The 18,737-nt window shown below is 40.4% G+C and overlaps 1 protein-coding gene across 3 annotated transcripts in view; it reads right to left on the reverse strand.

Moving 5' to 3' along the window:
- Positions 1-18,533, reverse strand: part of SYNCRIP (synaptotagmin binding cytoplasmic RNA interacting protein) — a 26,790-nt gene extending 8,257 nt beyond the window's left edge. For 2 of the 3 annotated variants that reach the window (XM_077174898.1, XM_077174897.1), the window contains exons 1-10: positions 18,199-18,332; positions 16,742-16,901; positions 15,755-15,873; positions 15,470-15,577; positions 13,600-13,713; positions 13,338-13,514; positions 8,244-8,379; positions 7,317-7,522; positions 2,214-2,363; positions 747-868 (exon numbers count right to left, since the gene is read on the reverse strand). In XM_077174898.1, coding sequence (XP_077031013.1) covers positions 747-868; positions 2,214-2,363; positions 7,317-7,522; positions 8,244-8,379; positions 13,338-13,514; positions 13,600-13,713; positions 15,470-15,577; positions 15,755-15,873; positions 16,742-16,889 — 1,280 coding nt within the window. In that variant the 5' untranslated portion in view covers positions 16,890-16,901; positions 18,199-18,332. Of the gene's footprint in view, positions 1-746; positions 869-2,213; positions 2,364-7,316; positions 7,523-8,243; positions 8,380-13,337; positions 13,515-13,599; positions 13,714-15,469; positions 15,578-15,754; positions 15,874-16,741; positions 16,902-18,198 lie in introns of all 3 variants that reach the window. The other variant, XM_054629593.2, reaches the window with a different exon arrangement.
- Between the last annotated feature and the right edge of the window lie 204 nt (positions 18,534-18,737).

The following is an 18,737-nucleotide window of genomic DNA, read 5'->3' on the forward strand; positions in this document are numbered from 1 at the left end:
ATAAGCAGGGCAAACTTAACCAACTCCATGTGTACAGTAGGTCACCATGTGGAGATCTCTACTAATCTGCAACCTCCCTATTCCATCTTCTTGGATACTGCACAACAGCACTTCCAAGTTATTTTTGGAAGTAAAGTGGGGGAGGGAATCTGGTTAAGAAAGCAGGAAGATACCCAGGAAGAAAAACACGTGAGAACATTAAGCAGAACACACCAGCAAGAAACTACCTTCTTCTTGTTGTTGTTTTTAACCACGTTCAGCATTTACTAGTGCAAGATCTCTATCAGTATGAGTTTATAAGCTTCATGGGCAGATGCATCTTCTGGAAGTGGCAAGAGAGAATATCAGGACCCTCCTTTCAGTGGGTACTTTACTAAAGAGGGGGTGCTGTATCAATATTACTAAGGCTGCTGAGAGGAACACACAATGCTAAGTTCATCCATGTGACATCACTGCAGAAGTACATGGAAATTTAGAATAAAAAGTGGGAAGTATGTATGTTTCATGACCTTCAGACAGTTCCTCCAGTGCTCTCACACTCAATAAGCAGAGCAAGACAGTACCTAAATTATCACTAAACACCACTATTAGATTTTTTTATGCAAACAAAAATGAATCCAACATCTTTCAGAGAAGCCAGAGAACCTGTACAGTATATCTAATAGAATACCCAGATGTTCTAATTTGACAGGATTGTACATGTCTTTCAGAAGCAATACAACATAACTACATGCATTTACACTTACATCTGATTTTTAGCCGCTTGTCTCTGAGCTTTCCGTTCTTTCCTTTTTTGATCTGGTGGCTTAGCAAAAACAATTTCAATGTTTTCTCCCTCTAAATCTTTGCCATTCATTTCTTCCATTGCCTGAAGGAATTAACCAGACTTTAAATATACTTCCAAGCACATCTGAAGTTAATTTTTTTCTACCTTTTAGAGTACGCATTTTTAAATCTGTTATCCAGAGCTAAAATTACAATATAAAGCTAAAAAAAATTTAGACAATCAGACAGCATAGTATTATTGGGTCCAGTTAGGGATTTCTTCTGAACTTGGCTCTCAAACCCAGGACTTCATGTATCAGTTTAAAAATTTTCCCCTCAAAACTGAAAACAGGCTTCAATCTTTGCAAGCTGTTACAGTTAATGAAGTGGCAGAACTGTCCTCTGAAAGTGCACATTTTGTAATCCATGAATAAATTCCTAATGTCAGCACACATGCAAACAGCAGAGCTTAGTATATTCTGCAATTCCTTTATTTTACTTGCAATATATATCACTTTCTTTTTCAACCAGAAGACAAAAATTAAAGAGTCATTCTGATCACAAGGAAAAAACAGACAAACCAACCACAAAAACCTCCAGCTCCTCCCCAAATCCACACCACCACCTCCCCACAACCCTCTCCTCAAAAAAAAAAAGGCAAAACAAACAGCAAACCATCAACTCCTCCCCTACCCTCCCTGCCATGTACAGTGCCCACGGGCCACAGTTACTACTACAAGTTAATTTTGAGCAGAGGAATCCTAAAGATTCTACCACTTTTAGGGACTCTACATAGCTAAGCCCTGACAGGATATATATCTTACTAAGACTCTTCCCATCATCTTCCTAAGCATCTGCTTTAAGACATATGGATATGTAAGAAAACTGAATCCCCCTGTATCCTGCATCCACCCACATAACATAAAAAAAATGGATACACTACAGGCAGGAGGGGAATTACACTTTCCCTTCCTTAACAACACATGACATCAAGACTGGGCTGGCAAAATCCAGGAATGACAACTACTAAATTCTCCAGGACCCCTCATTAAAAAAGAAAAAAAATTTAAAAAAAAGTTTATTCCTGGAAAAATAAATAAAAAATATTACCTAAGTTTTTATCACCTGCCCTAGAGAAATTGCTTTATATTTCTACCAATAATTTGGTGAGAAGAGTCATTCAACTTCTGGCACTTGAGTTTCAAATGGTAACAACATTATTATCTTAAAAGCTCATCTGCAGAATTACTTAGTGCAGGTGCATTTAAGATCCACTTTTCAAGCTAGAATTGCATCATCCTAGGAGACACCCAGAGAGGACAAAGTTATCAGTGACAGTGTGTTACTATTTCTCCAGACAAAGCTTTTTCTCAAATTAAAGTAGCATACAGCTTCTAGGAACACTACTTACAACACATACACACAGAGTTACAGTCCTCCTGACTTACCTTTACAGCACCATCCCGTTCATCAAAATGAATGAAAGCATAGTCTTTTAGCTTCTTCACTCGTTCTAGCTTTCCAAATTGACTGAAGGCCTTTTCTAGAATCTCCTCTGTTACAGTATTGGCAAGATTGCGTACGAACAAAACTTTTACCTAAAGGGGATTAAAAAAAAAAAAAAGGACTTAGGAGTATGGTCTAATTCCAAAACACAAAATGAAGCTTTGCAAGTTACTGCTATTGGCAGCACTGAAGAAACACCATTACGTTTTCTGAACAGCATTTTACATACATATGAATATGTATACATAAATAGTCATACAGCATGAATTAGCTCCAAAATTCCCTGACAGAAATATTTAATCTGTTATCAAACAGGATTACAAAAGTATTAGTATCCTGAAAGTCAATCCAATTTGTGTTAGTGCTTAAAAGGATCCTACCAGCAGTTATCTTCAACCCAGAACACTATCAAACTTGAGAGAAGGTAACCAGAATTGGTTACACACAAAACAATTAACTTATCAAAACATTTAATTGTTTAGACAGGCTTTAGCTCAGTTATTTGCAGAACAGTCATCACTGTAATATCTAGGTCAGAGGTGACAGGCCTGCAGCTTTCAAGCTGCTTAACTTGTGGTTCCCATGCTATAGCTACACCAAACACCTAATGTCAGGACTGTGCTTGCCTGAGGGGCACTCAGTGACCTGAAGCCACTGCTAGAAGAAAGACCTACAGACAGAAAGGGGATACTAAGGCTGACACTGGCCAATTACCCTTCAACTTTCTCAAGTCAAAGTGTGCTGTTCCCTTGAGGAAGTGTCACCCCCAAATAACTGTGGAAGTTTATGCCCTCCCCTGGTTCACTAAAGCACACAGTGGGACTCTTAAGCTACACAAAGACCACTCCACAGCTTCTAAAATTAGAAAGGCAGGTAATCATCCAACTCTTGACTAAATCATCAATATAGAGTTTCACCAATCACCAACTGCAACGGATAAGGGAAAATCTAGAGCAGTCTGACAAAAGTTTAAAATAAACCCTTACTTAACATAGCACACAACATATACCGGAAAGCAGGAATCACCTATTAGTGACCCAACAGGATTGAAAGATTCATCCTTGTGTCCATGCCAAGGCTGCACTTAATGACCAGACATGAGCATGGTTACACGATGCCATCCATGTGCTCTCACAATTTAAAAGACCCTTCCAACTTGTCAAGAAGAGTTCCTTCCACGTGCTGGCACCATGCTCTGACAGTTTAATCACCTCCTACTGCCAAGGAATGCTCAGTCTTACCTGCCTACAATGGAACTGCCAGTCAGCTGCAAGACCTGCAACTTCTCTTACATCCTCTCTGCTCCTACTGGTTTCAAATTAGCTGATGCCATTAAATGACAATGCACATGGCAGCACTGACTCCTGACACTGAAGGTCAACACAAGTAACGCAAGGTGTGAAAGAACCAAGGAAAGCATGCTTTGATTTCTGATTCCACCACATACAGGAATTCAATAAACCCAGACACCTTTTTTGGAGGAACTGCTATGTAACTAAGTTACAAAAAGAACCAGGTCAGACTTCCATAAATCTGTCTCACTGACTAGCTGAAGTAGGATTGGATGCAGATTTGGAAGAAGGGATACTATAGACCATAAATCTAGCCCAGTGTATCAGCTCTGGACTTTGGCAATAGTTAATTCCGGCTGATTCTCGGGAGATCATAAAAGTCATAGCCAACTCCACCAGGAAAGCTGTTTTCTATTATGTATTAAGCTTCTCCTACATGTCTTGATGGCAAGAGCAACCTTTATGTATTGTAACACATACATAATAACCATTTTTAGTAAAATATCCTAACTACTACCTTAACTTTATTCCATGGAAATGAATTACAGGAAGTTCTGTGATGTAATCAATGGGTTTGAAAACCATTAACTTTAAAAAAAATGTTCCATATTCTTGTTCTTTAGAAAAGGATGAAAACTACAACCTCATGAGGAACCCTAAGCAGCCTAATAAATCCATGATGACTGACATGATTAAAAACTAGATAGAATAATCACTATTTTTTAAAAGATGCACTAATATAGTGTTTTTTTAAGAAATAAAAAACCAACTAATTTAAATTTTCCCAATGTAGACAAATCCATTAATCTCTAACAGCTGAATTTTTAACACCTTTGCTCATGTTACTGATTAGAAGTGTAACTGAATGAGTCAAAGATGATGTAAAAGCTATTAGGCAGGTTAAAGCATAGGGTGAGAGAAGATGAACCCATTTTTACTTAAGCCAGCTAAAAAGGAAGGGAAGTGGAAAAAAAAAAAGAAGTCTTCTGCATTAAAGCTCACACATTATTATACTAAAAATCCATAGATACTTGTAACAAGCAATATACCCAGCACCAGCATTTTGTTTTCAAGGCACAACTCACATTTAAAAAACTGCTTAAGATTAGACTATCCCAAAACCTCTGGTGTCTGCTCCTTTTCCTCCTCTTACCTACAGCACAAACACTTCAGGCCACATTCTCCAAGGGATACTAGCCCTGTCTCTTGTCCTGTAATCTGCCAGACAGCCACAAGCATAAGACTTTATTTAGCTGCTTAACCTGCCACTCCAGAACGTCCTCTGCAGCCTCAGCCATCCTACAGAAATCAAGTAAAATATTAATAAATTTAGCTAGACTACAGGTGTAAGAGGCAACAAAATGACACTTAGGAGAAATTTAACTATCAACACAGCTGCTTGAGAAGTTGGAAAAAAATTCACTTTGGACCAGAAGTCAATACCTTGACCAATTATACTCTGATCTGTTAGAAGGAGCACTTATCTCCTCTAGCACATCCATCTAGCTTGAGAATCTAGCTTCATCTCTCATCATGCTCAAGCTACTTTGTATTTAAGAAAACAGTCCATTTAAATGAAAAGTATTTACCCATACAGTACTCTCCACAACATTTTATCAAAAGGACAAAGGAAAACAGACTCGAGTAGACATTTCAGAAATTTATATTAGTAAGTGTCCATATATGATGAAATGACATGCTGCTTCTGAAAGATTTAGAACACTGTTCATCTTCTGGCTACACGTGTGAATTTGTCTTCCTTATAGCTTGCTCTTATGGACTTGTGTTTCTAGCAGTCTTGACAAGAAAACTGATGACCAGATGATTATTCTGATAAAAACAACCTACTTCTCCTAGTCACAGTTTCCTCCAGAGCCTTCTACCACAGCAATGTGCAAGATGACATGGGTCAATAGCTTTCCCTTTGCTCTGGACTAACAGTAGTCAGAAGCACTGACAGCCAACCTGCAGCTCACATCCAGGAGATTACTGACTGCAGCAGCAGCTTCGCTGCTCTTTCTCTTAGAAGAAAGATGCCAAGAACAGAAAATAAACCTTACACTTAGAGAAGGGCCAGATACAGTGAGCTTCTGCACGTGTACAGCAGGTGGCCAAAAAAGACTGGAGTAGAGACTTTCCTTGTTGCAAGAATAAACTAAAGGACACAGCCAGTGAGGAAGGTCAGACACCAATTATCATCTCAGTTTCTGTCTTCAGACACAACCCAGATGGTCTCTGCTTTTTCAGTATTATTCATAGAGCCTCACTTTTCCATACATCTTCAACCCAAGCTTCATGTCCTATCTTTGGCATGTGGCACCAGATGTATTCAAGTTGATTTTATCCATGTTTTCTATATTTCTTTCCTTCATTTCCATGTTTCTTCTCTTTTCATGTCCCATTTCAAATACAACACAATAGAAGGTATTAACATATTCAAATAAAACTGTACAGTAAATGGGGCAAACCACAATCAAGCTTTAATTTCTTTAGCCTTTTACTCTGCACATCTGCAAACTTACTTAGGAGAGATGCTTGATTATGTCCCCTATAATTTCCTTTCCATCTATTCTGTTTTATCAGCAGAAATTGCTGCTTATTTATTTTAACAGTTTGGTGGATTAGGTCTCTTCTCTTTTGAGCCAAGAAACTAAACATACAGGCTGCCATATTTAGGTAGTGCCACCTTCCACAAATTTGACCTGCAAGACTCCTTCCCTACTGCTGACAGTCTATCATGCTGGGCAAGAAAAATAAAGTCTGCAGACAAGATAGTCCAAAAGCTTCTGTAATACCTGTATTACAAAAGCAGCTTTTTCCCTAAAATGAGCCCCCACCCCAACCCTTTTCCCTTATGGCTCACCAAAGAGGAGATCCCAGCCAAGCTATCTTACTAGGTCCATCAAAGTAGGACTCCAGCAAGTGACGTGTCTCAGATGAGAGTAAAAGCACAGACGAAAAGCAAGCAAAGAGAAAGAGATAAGGATACGGGCTAGCTAAGAGATTCCATTAAACAACTCAGCTACACAACACAACTGAAAAAGACAGGGTTGGGCAATATCTGATGGGAAAAAAAAATAAATCAGGTAGTTTGTTTCTGGCAAGATACCAGGCACATATATAAAACAACTGCTACAACGTACTTCAAAATGTTAACAGTCCAGACTTCAGCTTCACCTCAATGCTCAAAATCCAAAACATTGCCAGTCTAGGTATTAAAAGGAATTAACTCCCTCAAATTAAAAATAACTACCAAACTCCAAATACAAGCTAATTGCTGAACTTCTCAGAAGTAACTGCTAATAGCAACTTTGAAAATACACTTGTATACATTTGAACACTGACACCTTCTTTCTAATGCTGAAGTGATACAGTTCCAGGTTTAAAAAGAATTAAGGCTGTTCCGTGAGGATATCTCTATTTCTGTCCTTCCAAATACTAGGGTACATAACTATTTTAACTCCAGGAGTCACCACCATAACTTCCAAGTAAAAAATTAACGACATCATCATGTGTGTCATTTTGGCAAAAATTACATTCACTATTAAGCCATGGGAACACAAAATGATATAAGGCCATATAGAGTTTTTAAATCCACACAATTTCTGAGGTATATTCATTTCTTATAATCACACCTACATCTCTGTCAAGAAGGCTGAAAAGATGTTAAATAATTTTAGGCTAATTCCAGGAAATGCCTAATTTGGAACAGAGCACTTTAAATGTACTATGGTCCCATTACAGCTTTATTACCTTTGCCATGACTTCAGGATCTGGGTCTTCTATAGGGTCAGCCCATTCCACTGTAACAACATTTCCCCAGACTTTCACTTTGCCACTCATTAGCCTACGTCTGGCCTGAGCAGCAGTTTTGTGATCTTCATATTCAAGAAAGCAGAAACCCCGGTTCTTTTTCTTGTCATCAGGCTGATGATACAATATGACATCTGTAAGACCCTCTGAAATGAAATAAAAGATTTATTTGTTATGCTTTCAATCCATTGATTTGCATCATAAAGTGCAGGTTGTCTTTGTAGCTATGGAAGAATACTACTCTGACTGAATGGAGGAGAGTTAGGGGCAGCCAAAAGTTTTGCTTTGTCAATTCTCCTCTTAAACCCCTAAGTTACAACACTTATCAGTGTGTGCTTTTTCCATAATGTCTAAACAACAAGAGATAAAAGTTGCATGACCCCAATACCTAAAAAGTTTATTGCTCCAAAGAACCCGAAGTCTGTAATTCAGTAACAGAGCAACAGTACCTTTGCAAGTTCAAATATTATCAAAAAGAGATTCTTAAAATTTAAGAATTATAAAGCTCAGAACCAGTTACATTCTTCTGCTTGCTTCAGTTTTGCCTCGAGAAGTTTTAAAACATCCATTAGTATTGTAATTGTTAAACTTTTAATTCAAATTTCTTTGAACATATTTTTTAAGCATTACACACTTACTCTACAGGTAGAACTTAGAACCACCCATCTAGTCTAATTACAAACATCTCAGCCCTCAGCAAAACAACAGTTTTTAAAAAACTCAAACAAACCCCAACACATAATATTGAGATAAATGTTGTGTGGGCTTGGTTTGTTTTCATTATCATTCAACTATAAGCTAGAAGACAGCACATCACTGACCACATTTGACACCTTCCAGGTCTATAAAATCTAGTCACTGACTCACCTGTTACTTTGCTGAATTCTTCAACAATTTGCTCCTTGGTTTTACTCTTAGGAATAGAGCCAACAAAAAGCCTATTATTGGCAACAGAGATGCATACACCAATGTGTTTTCCAGACCGAATTTCATGGTTGTTGTACTGCAACAAAAAATTTATTGGACAATCATCAGTTACAAATAATTTTCACCCTCTGCAACAGCAGCATACCAAATATTTAACTTTGGAAAACTCAGAATTGAACAATTTACTAAATTTTTGCATCTTAACACATTTTTAAGATGCATATTCAACTACTCTGAAGTATATCCATGTTTTCTAAAGTCTCTCCACAATTTCAGCCAACGCTTTCTTCCTTGTTCGAGTCTCTCAACACTTTTTTCTTTAGAAACTTTTTCATATAGAATGATGCAAATCATCAAGGTCAAGGCTTCTCCCTTCACAACCATGCAGAAAAAAAATGCAAGTTTCTCTATAGGCTGTAGCTATAAATTCTTGATTTGTGTGTAATACAATACATGAGTTGCAATTAAAGTCAAATTCACTTCTGAAGTTCCACAGTTAACAAAAGAGAGTTGTGATCAGGTCTTCTCCACAAAATTCAAGAGCAACTGGCAAATACTTTCCAACGCATAAACATTACACAAGTCAACAGCAAGAACAACTTTCTAATGACTTGAAATCCTAAGACTTCTGTTAAAATGCTTCTCCCATATCATCTGGAAGATACCCTGAACATGTCAGCAGTTTAAGGGGGGAAAAAAAGAAGGATTACTGCAGACATCTGTTAAGAAAACATCAAAAAATGCCTTTAATTGAGATGCAGACACAGACATGCATCATTCAAATAAGCAGCAGGGAGGACAACTGCTGGTATATCAACCCACTTCTAACTGGAAGCCCTGCAACAGACAGCCCTTTAGCTAAAAAAATGAATTTTGTGGTCAACATCTTATTGCCAAGCAGCAGGAAAGATTTTTAAAATTTTATCTAGCTATTTATTCTATGATTTATTTTGTGCTTGATGGTAAATCTTACTACATAAGCTAGTTATCCTCCACCCCACCATGCTTTTTATGCAATAAAATCTGGTGAAAGATATTTATCTCTATTTATCTTGGGCAAACAAAAACTCCACTACTGAAAGTTTTCTAAGCTAGGTAACTGCACCTAAAGTGAGCAAAAAGGACAACTGTACATGTGAAAAGGACACATTTTCACAATGAATTATGTCTCAAAACATAGCAGGAGACAAGAAAGGACTTCCATCTCCATATCTGTTGCCAATGTGGAACAGGAATAGTTGATTTTTACTCAGGAAGCTAAAGTAGGAGCAGCACTAGTTGCATATATATTATCATCACTATTAAATATACACATTAATGAAGAGACAGGTTTTAGTAGCTAAAAAAGGAGTCCTCTAAAGAAACACCTTTAAAGAAGCTGACAGTTTATTGGTCTATGAAAGTGATCCTTCACTAACTGAACTGTACACTAGAAAACATTTCCTTGCATTAGGAAACTTTTTTTACTGAGAGGGTGCTCAAATACTGGAACAGGCTTCCTAGAGAGGTGGTCAATGCCCCAAAGCTGCCACGGTGTAAGAGAGGCATCTGGAAAATGCTCTTGATGATCAAGATGACCACAACAATTTTGGTCAGCCATGAAATGGTCAGGCAGATGGACAAGATGATCACTGCAGGTCCCTTTCAAATTAAATACTCTATTCTACATGGATAATTGAAAGTATTATCCAACCAGTCCTGCTAAAGTCTTAACACTGAAGTTTGGCTATACATTTAATCTAATGTAAGAGTTGCTCATACAACTCAGTATGTTGTATGAGAGTAAAATTAACAAAGTAAAATTAATATATTCTACCATTTTGCAGTTCCACTGATAGTTTCTAGTAGTTTTTTCATCCTCCAATGTATTAACCACTATTTTTCACTGCGTGTTCCTCTCTACACAGAAAAGTTGTCAGTTAGGTGTTCTTGACCATCAAGTTGGTAATTTTTAGGTAAATACTTTGCACACCATCTGCAAACTCAGACTAGCCATAAAAAGGCTCAGATCATGATCTGGGTAAAGTGCCAAAACAGTCAGGCTACCAAAGTAGCTATGTCAGCATACTGCTTCCCCCTCCTGTCACCATGGAATCTGTGTCTGAAGTAAGTAGCAGAGATTGCCACCCTCTAGACAATGTAAACATTTTGGGTTTTTCCTCATTGACTTATGTAAGAACTTACTCATGAACAAGTCAAAATATGCAGGTCTGTCCTGTCACTTTACTAACCTATATTTTCACTACCAATTTTAGTTTACTAGGAGCAAACGGTAAGCTGCACCTCCATGCATAGTTAGCAAACTACTTAATTCATCTGTAGTTCCATTCTGATAAGCTCACACCTGTTCTAGTCAAAAATATACTGAATGCTTCAATAGTTTTCAGTATGTTTTCCTATAAGCTTCACCTCAAAAGTCTTTATTCTGTACATATCTACAGTAACCTTATTCACACAGAAATCTTTTGAAAAACTTAACTCTAGCAACTTCTTATGAAATAGGAAGGAGAACTGAACATGTGTGCAAAAGAACACAACTGGAGTTGTAATTCTTAAACAGTATAAAGTAAAGTAAACATGCTAACAGGGGAAAAAGTGAGATAAAAAAGTCATACTTTGACAGTGAATACTTGTGTGAACATCTGAGATGCCATTTCTACTTAACTAGCAAAGGGTTAACTGCACTGAATTAAATACTAGTCACAAAAATAGGAGAGAATTTCCTTAATTGTTTTTAAAATAATTCTGTCTTTGCTTAAGACAAAAATGGAGTGATACTGTGGCCTGATACTGAGAAGAATTACAGATATGAAGAGTAATTAATTTTAAGTGGCTTAAAAATGCATATGCATAAACAAAATCAAGACTTCAACCTTCTAAACTGCAAGATTTCTTGTTAAAGAATAAAGTATGCCAACATTAAGTGCATCCAGAAATTTTAGTTCAGTTTTACATTAAGTTGACCTGCAGACTGTGGAAGATACATACAGCAGCCACAAACATGAATTGTATGCAAAATATGTTACACCAACTCCAAGAGCCTGAAGATAGGTCAGTTAATTCTCCACTGTAGTTTGGTATTGACAAAAACATAGCTGTCTCTTATCACTCAAAAGTCTATAGGCAATGCAGAGACTTTCAATCTCATTTTTTTCTATATTGTCCTGAAAAAAAAAAAAGCCTCTTGGAAAAAGATGGGAAATAACAGAAGAAACATTATCACAAGGAGTCCAGAAAGCTGGGAAGTTGTATACACCTGAGAAGGCTACAGGCAGTATCAAAAAGAACACCACCTGTTAAAATAAAAGGTTATGATAATGGCTAGGACCAAGTGTTCAGTGTTTTGAAGAGGTCTTTCAGCAGTATCTCCCATGCATGTGTAACTAATACAAGTTGCAGACCCACAATTTTCAACTGAACTTGACAGCCACAATTTGCAACTGAACTTGACAGCCACAATTTGCTAATAGTCCTGTAAACCACTTTTAGATAACTTGGGAAACTTATATACCAAACTAGCCAGTCAATTATGGTTGAAATCACTCCAAAAAAAACTGACACATATCATAGAATCCAATTTAAGACTAACACTACTTTCAAAGAGTTTAGCATGAAAGTTGAAATACTGCTCCATCAACTGCAACATTTCTTAGCTATTACGCTCAGCGGCTGTTTAACTCACAAGCAGGACATAGAGTGCTTTTTTCCTGCATATCAAAGATCAGACATAAAGGGACCTCAAGTAGCTCCTTTCCTTGTATCGTTTAGTGGAAGACTGAGGCTAGGATCTGATGTTACTTTTCTGGAAACATGACTTGAATGACTTTCCAGAGCATGTTACCTTTAAGCAAAATCCAGCTTAATGAAGAAAAATTGTTTTGTTTTATTTACTAGGTGCCTCCAAGAACTTATGTGCTTTGTTTCACTGTACTGCTAAGTTTAAAGAGTTAACTCTCAAGTGTTCACACATACACACAAACAGCTAGGTGGACTATGAAAGTACAAGGAGAACACACAGTTATTCCCAGTGTATCTAACAACCAACTGATCTTATTTAAGAAGCTAATCAGTGTATACCACATTGGTTTTGTACTTCCACTTTTGCAGGTATTTGTGTGCTTTCTCAAAACAAATTCCCATTTTCAGCTTGATTTGTCTCCACCAATTGACTTATATGTGAATAGGGTACCTTAGTTTAAGCTCTACCTCATCACAAACCAAGGTTTTTAGTTAACCCTACTATAGTAATACAGTATCAGTACACTTCACAATGAGTATGGCTAGCACTAGCAAGTCATACACACTCATCTTGGCCACATCAGTGTAGCAGTAACCAGCTCAAAAAACTCAAATTTAACTTAGCCAGGAAAATAAGTGCCCTGTGCAAGGATCAGGGCAGTGTTTCTCCCCACCCTCTTCTTTAATGATGGGTACTTCATGCATAAAACCTGAGTTTATCACACCAAACTATTTCATACCTCTGTGTAAAACAGAGGGAATGCTCCTTAGACTGGCAAGATTTATTATGTTTTCCTGTCAGCTGCAGCTAACAGAACAGACCTTCAATGCTCAAGAGACATTTTTTCCCCATGTGAAGTATCTTATGAAACTCTGTGACTTTGAAGTACTTTTCCAGCACGGGCCCCCTGCTGGTGCAGAAACACATCAGGAGTCAGAGACACCCTGACCAGCACTGCCCTTGCACCCCAGCAACTCCAACATCACTGCTCTCCAGAACTCATACACATGCCGACAGCTCAAAAGTCACTACTGCTAATACAACTTTGATTAATAATAAAGGCTCATCTAACTGGACCAAACAGCAGTCCATCAGCTTTTTTTTTTCCCCTGCCCCTAATGCAGTCAGAAAATCTTCATATACAATGAAGAAATAAATTTAACACCCAGTGGATTATGAAGTAATCTAACAATAACAGTTTCACCTTAAGCATTTAAGCACTAGGACCAGGACGACAACTGCTTCTGAGCCAGAGTGCACTTCATCAAAAAAGAAAAAAGTCCAAGAAAACTTACCAGTTTAACAGCTTCCTGAGCTGCTTCTTTAGTACAAAAAGTGACAAAAGCATATCCTCTGTTTAGACCGGTTAGTGGATCCATCATTAAGCGGAGATCCCATATAGGTCCGGCCTTCTCAAATAATGGAACAAGTTCATCTTCAAACAAGTCTCTCGGAATCTTGCCCACAAATATCTACAACAGACATACAAAGCACTGTTTATAAAAAGTATTTCCAATGAGTAAGTCTACATCTGCATAAACATTTTCTCCTTCTTACCTCTGTACCAACAGAAGGTTGCTGTCCTGAATATACAGACTCTGGAGGAGGCCCACCATATTTCCTCTGTCCAGTAGTCACATCAAGAGTGTAGCCAGTTCTCTCCAACAGTGCCTTCAAGCAAAAACTTAAGATTTTAAAATCACATACAAACTGAGCAAGTTTAGCTGCGCTTCATTCACAGACAGACATGCTTCCAATTCCTTTTAAACTGTACTGCTTTGAAGGTCCCACAAACAAATCTACTACTGGTACTTCAACAAGAAACTTGCAAAACAATTAACAGAACTATTAGGTAAAGAAACACTGCTAGAAAATTAGAGATTCACATCCAGTTTTCCCAATTCCTTCATTTTCATTAAAAAAAAAAAAAAAGCCAAGTATTATAATAGTAACAGAGCTTCCCTTTAATTAGGAAGATCTTAGTCTGAGCCACTTCTTGTTTTGGCATGTCCAATCCTGCAGACGTTTATGCAGAAGAGTTCCCTGCACTTAATGAGATTACTCATAAGTGTGAAGTTAAAGAACACATGTTTAAGTGCTTACACCCCTGGAACACCATACAGACTGTTTCAGGTACCCAACTACCCAAGTGATAGTACTACTTCCTTTCTCTTATCCCCCCTTCAAATTCCTTGTGGGCTTATACAGGATCCCAGGAAAACTAACCCTCACTAGAACCACTGCATGTAGTTATAGATATAGTCAGATATAGTTACAGGCATAATACCAACTTAAAATGTTAGCTGACATTCAGTATGTAAACACATGAGAAATTCCTCTGAAATTAAGTCTTTCATAATAATTTTGTACAAAGACAAATCAACTCTACACACAAAGAAACTGCATATTAAACAAGCCAAATTATAGTCAAGAGTTAGCAATTTTACAACAACAAAATTGCAGTTATTTTAAATGCTAGAGCCATCAGCAGTAAAAGCCATACTACTTGAAGTTATTAACCAAGTCCTCATAATATTGTTGTTTTATGTGGCAGTGACAAAAACTGCACCAGTTTTTTTTTTTAATTTATAATTAATGGCATCTCAGCCTCAAAGTCAAGAGAAAATAAGATTTTCTAATTTTATAGGGTACACAGTTATTTGTAACAGTCATTTTATACTATATACATGAAGTATCAAAGAAGAAAGATTCTCTGGGGTTCTTTTATGACATCACCTAAACATGCCTGGATGGTTTTCCTTCTCTTAAGCTTTGGTAAAGTTGCTAATCACAGTATTTTAAAATAAATCATTGTATGCCTAACTCTTGAGAAAGGAGTCTCTTGCTAGCAGCAGATGCGGTCAAAAAAAATAATTTACCCATTAAGACAGTTTGGGGTACACTTTATGAGCAGAGTGATTATGTCATAAGAAGTTGGCTAAATCCTAAATCCATTACAATCTGTTTTTTCAGACACGTGATATCTCCTCCCTATTGTGGAGTTGCTCTAAATCTGAACTAAGGGGGTGGAGTGGAAATAACAACAACAAAAAAAAACAGAACACAAAAAACAATCAGCAATAGCTGAACTTAAGCATTTTGAACTTGAGTAACTATGCTGACAAGTATGCACAAACTTTTTACTGCAAAATAGAGTAACTGTCTCAACAAGACATAGAGCAAACTGTGAAACCTTTTTCCCTTTTATATGTTCAGTTCCAGCAATATATTAACTTTCTACTTGAAAAGAAAGAAGTGCAAGACAAAATTTCAAGTGACAGCTTTCAACAATGACAAATATGACAAATACTCTGTAATAATCTTTTTTAAAAAAAGCACAGTTCGAAAACAACCAACATAACTATCACAACAACTCGGAAAAACAAACAACAGATAGACCTCATAGCTTAAATTTTTACTGACATACCTTAATTTTTGCCTCATCTGGTCCTTTGCTAGAATCTGCCACCTTGGTCCCCTGTTTTTCCCTCTGCCTGTATGTCTTCATGACTCCACATAAAAAGGCACTTTTGTTCTGCAAAAGATACAACCTTCAGTTCTGAAAACATGACAAGCCAGAATTTCCTTTTACCTTGAACTAATAGTGTTCACTTTACATATCACATACGGATCACTGAAGAGACTCAGACCTCTTCCCAGACAACTAACAGTTTATCCCTCAACAATTATTCTGTAAACTGCTAAATGTTACCTGAACGTGTGAGAGATCACTGTCTTTAAACTGCTGAAGCACTGCCAGTGCACCTTCTTCATTGAATTCCTTTAAAGCTTCAATAGCTCTTTCATCTAGATCACTATGTGCAACTAGGCCTAGAGAAAAGAAAAAAATTACTAATTATATTTGGTCAGTAATCTTTGTAAAACCTAATGTAGCATCCCTAACACATTTCCATGACCTCTAAATCAATTACTGATTAAAGTAAGTTACTATGCATCAAAAACCATTTAGTTCCTTTGAAGTTAAATATTATAGGATACATAATCCTTTTATTAAAACAAAAAAGAGACAGGACTCAGAGTAAAAGTTACTACATTTATGTGTTCATTTGACTTCTGTGAAACCCAGACGTTACATGGGCCAAGTTTAATGTCAATATCCTGAATCTGAATTCAGAGGAGTCTATCAAAACCTACCAAAGCCTGACTTAGCTTGCTTAGCAATGGTACCTTGGTACGCTTTTAGAAGACTATAAATACAAATAAACTCCAGCACTAAAAATGGCCATCACACTCCAAAATCAAGCCTTAAAAAATGCTGGCTATTACCACATCTGAAAAAACCAACACCACAACTTCTACATCCATAAGCCCAAACACCATGTCAGGAAGTATCACTTACACACGAAGATGCATACCAAGGCTTTAGTTTCTTACTGTTACCTACAATTACTGCAAAAAATGCACAAAGACCACATCACCTGCTCCTCCTAAAAATCATCTGTTGCCTATTCCAGCTGTTGCTCTGGTCCCCTGCATACCACCCGTCAGCCCAAGTAGCCTGGGACTTTCCTCTGAAAGATACTACAATAAATTGAAGTACTGAGTCTATAACATCCAGATTTTGGTAAGACTGCAGTTCCCATACTTTTGGAAACCACAAAAAGTTGCTATTTTAGCCCAAAGACAGCAGAATCCAATAAAATATTGTATGTGTAGTTTTGCAAGTCTTAGATCTTACCTGCAACGTAAATTTCATCTAGTTTTTCAGCAACTTTCTGTGGTAAACCAGCATCAAGCAATGTCTGGAAATGCTCAGAATGGGTAACTGCAGCAGAAGTATCCATGGGCTCTTCAGTACCATTCCCATTAACATGCTCAGTAGCCATGTTTCCAGATATCTGTTCAAATGCAATAAGCATCAAAATTAAGCTAGATATATCTTCAGGTAGAACAATTCAAGTGATAATACATGCAACAGACTATCCTATTCTTTGAAAGTCGTGGGAAAAAATATAAAAAATAGCAGATCACCGCCCTGACACTTTTTTTTTTTTAGCTTTGCAAGGCGCAGGAAATTCCTCACAAGAAGCACTAACACAAAGGAAAGCCCTAACACCACTGCCTAGGGGGGGTGGGGTAGCTTTCACTGCAGGTTTTACACAACCCAGACAGACACTGACTCACCTCCCCTCTCTCTAACGCACTCCCTAAGACACTCCGAACAAGTTAGAAATGGAGCAAAAAGGCCAGAGCGGGGGTGGCAGGACAAGCAAACCTGCCACATGCACCGCGATACCGTCACTGACACTCGCTGCCGCCTCCACCGCCCGCTGCAAACTCGCTGCCCCTCGGCTCACGCCGCCTCTCCAGGCCCCGGGCGCGGCCGGGATCCCTTCCCGCCTCCACTTCGGTGCCGGCCGGGCAAGCGAGAGGAACAAAGCGCTCTTCCCAGCCCGCACCCACCCACGGCGGCGGCGGCCATGAGCCCGATGGAAACACGTGCTCCGCGCGTTCAGATGTCCTACAACTTCCTCCAGTGACCGACTTCCCCCCCTCCCCGCAACACTCCCGCGGGAGGAGCGGCTCCCCCCCGCCCGGAGCCCCGGCCATTCCCCACCTCTCACCCTATTCCCCCCGGAGAGCGGGTTGCAACACCCCGGGCCCGATTTCACCACCCGGCCGGGAGCTCGCGGAGCCTCCCGGCCCCGCCGCCGCCTCCCGGCCACGCTCCTGTCCGAAACAATGCAAGGCCCCGTTTCCCAGCCAGGAAACGCCGCTGCCCATCGCCCACCGCCTCCCGACGTGACCGGGACCACGCCAAACCCGGGAGACCCCGCTCCCCGCGCACACGCTGGGCACCGAGGCCGCGGTTCGCCCCCTGCCCCTCACGGGCAATGAATGGAGCGGCGGGGCCGGCGGGACAATAAGGCGGGAGCCACACGCCCCGCGCCGGCCCGGCTCGGGTGGTGCCTCGGCCGCCGCCGCCACGCCGGGGCCGGCGCACCGGCCCGGCCGGCCCCCGCCCGCCCGACAGCGGCGGCCACGAAGGCAGCGCCAGCAGCTCCTCCACCCATCGCGCAGCGCCCCGGCCCCACAGCGCTGCAGGGCCCCAGCGTGCGCCTCCCGCCCTCCGCCGCCTGAGCCCGCTCTGCCACCCGGCCCGCTTCCACTCCGCCAGCGCCCGGCCGCCCTGACCTGTGTGTGTCTGCGGGGAGAGAACCGCCGTGTGCCAAGGGTCTCTCGGGGCGCGGGTCGCGGCTCGGCGTGCTGAAGCGCTGCCCCCGTTCCGCGCTCCCGCGGCGGTGTGTCCGGGCAGTGCTGCTGCTGGAGCTGGCGTAAAATGGCGGCCGCTCGAGCGCTCACGCCGCTGCTGCTGCTGCTGCTGCTGGCACCAGCCCCGGCCCCTTCCACTCCGCGCGGGGGGGGCGGGCGGAGGGCGGGCGGGAGCGGAGCGGGGGGAGAGGGAAGAGAAGAGGAGGAGGAGGAGGAGGAGGCGCCGCCGCGCGCGCTGGCGCAGCCCCAAAACCCGGGGTCTCCCAGGCAGCTCCGCAAGGGTTATATCGCCGAGCCCCGCCCGCGCGCGCGCGCCCGCCCTCCTCTCCGTTCGCCCCACGCGCGCGCTCTCCGCCTTCCATGCGGAGCGGCGCGCGCCGCTGCCTCGCCGTGTCCCTCCCTCCTTCCCGCGGGAAGCGCTGCCCGGGGGAGGCGGCGGTGGCGGCGGGACGAGCCCTGCG

The sequence above is a fragment of the Agelaius phoeniceus genome, chromosome 3 (assembly GCF_051311805.1).
Source record: "Agelaius phoeniceus isolate bAgePho1 chromosome 3, bAgePho1.hap1, whole genome shotgun sequence".
Classification (NCBI taxonomy): domain Eukaryota; kingdom Metazoa; phylum Chordata; class Aves; order Passeriformes; family Icteridae; genus Agelaius; species Agelaius phoeniceus.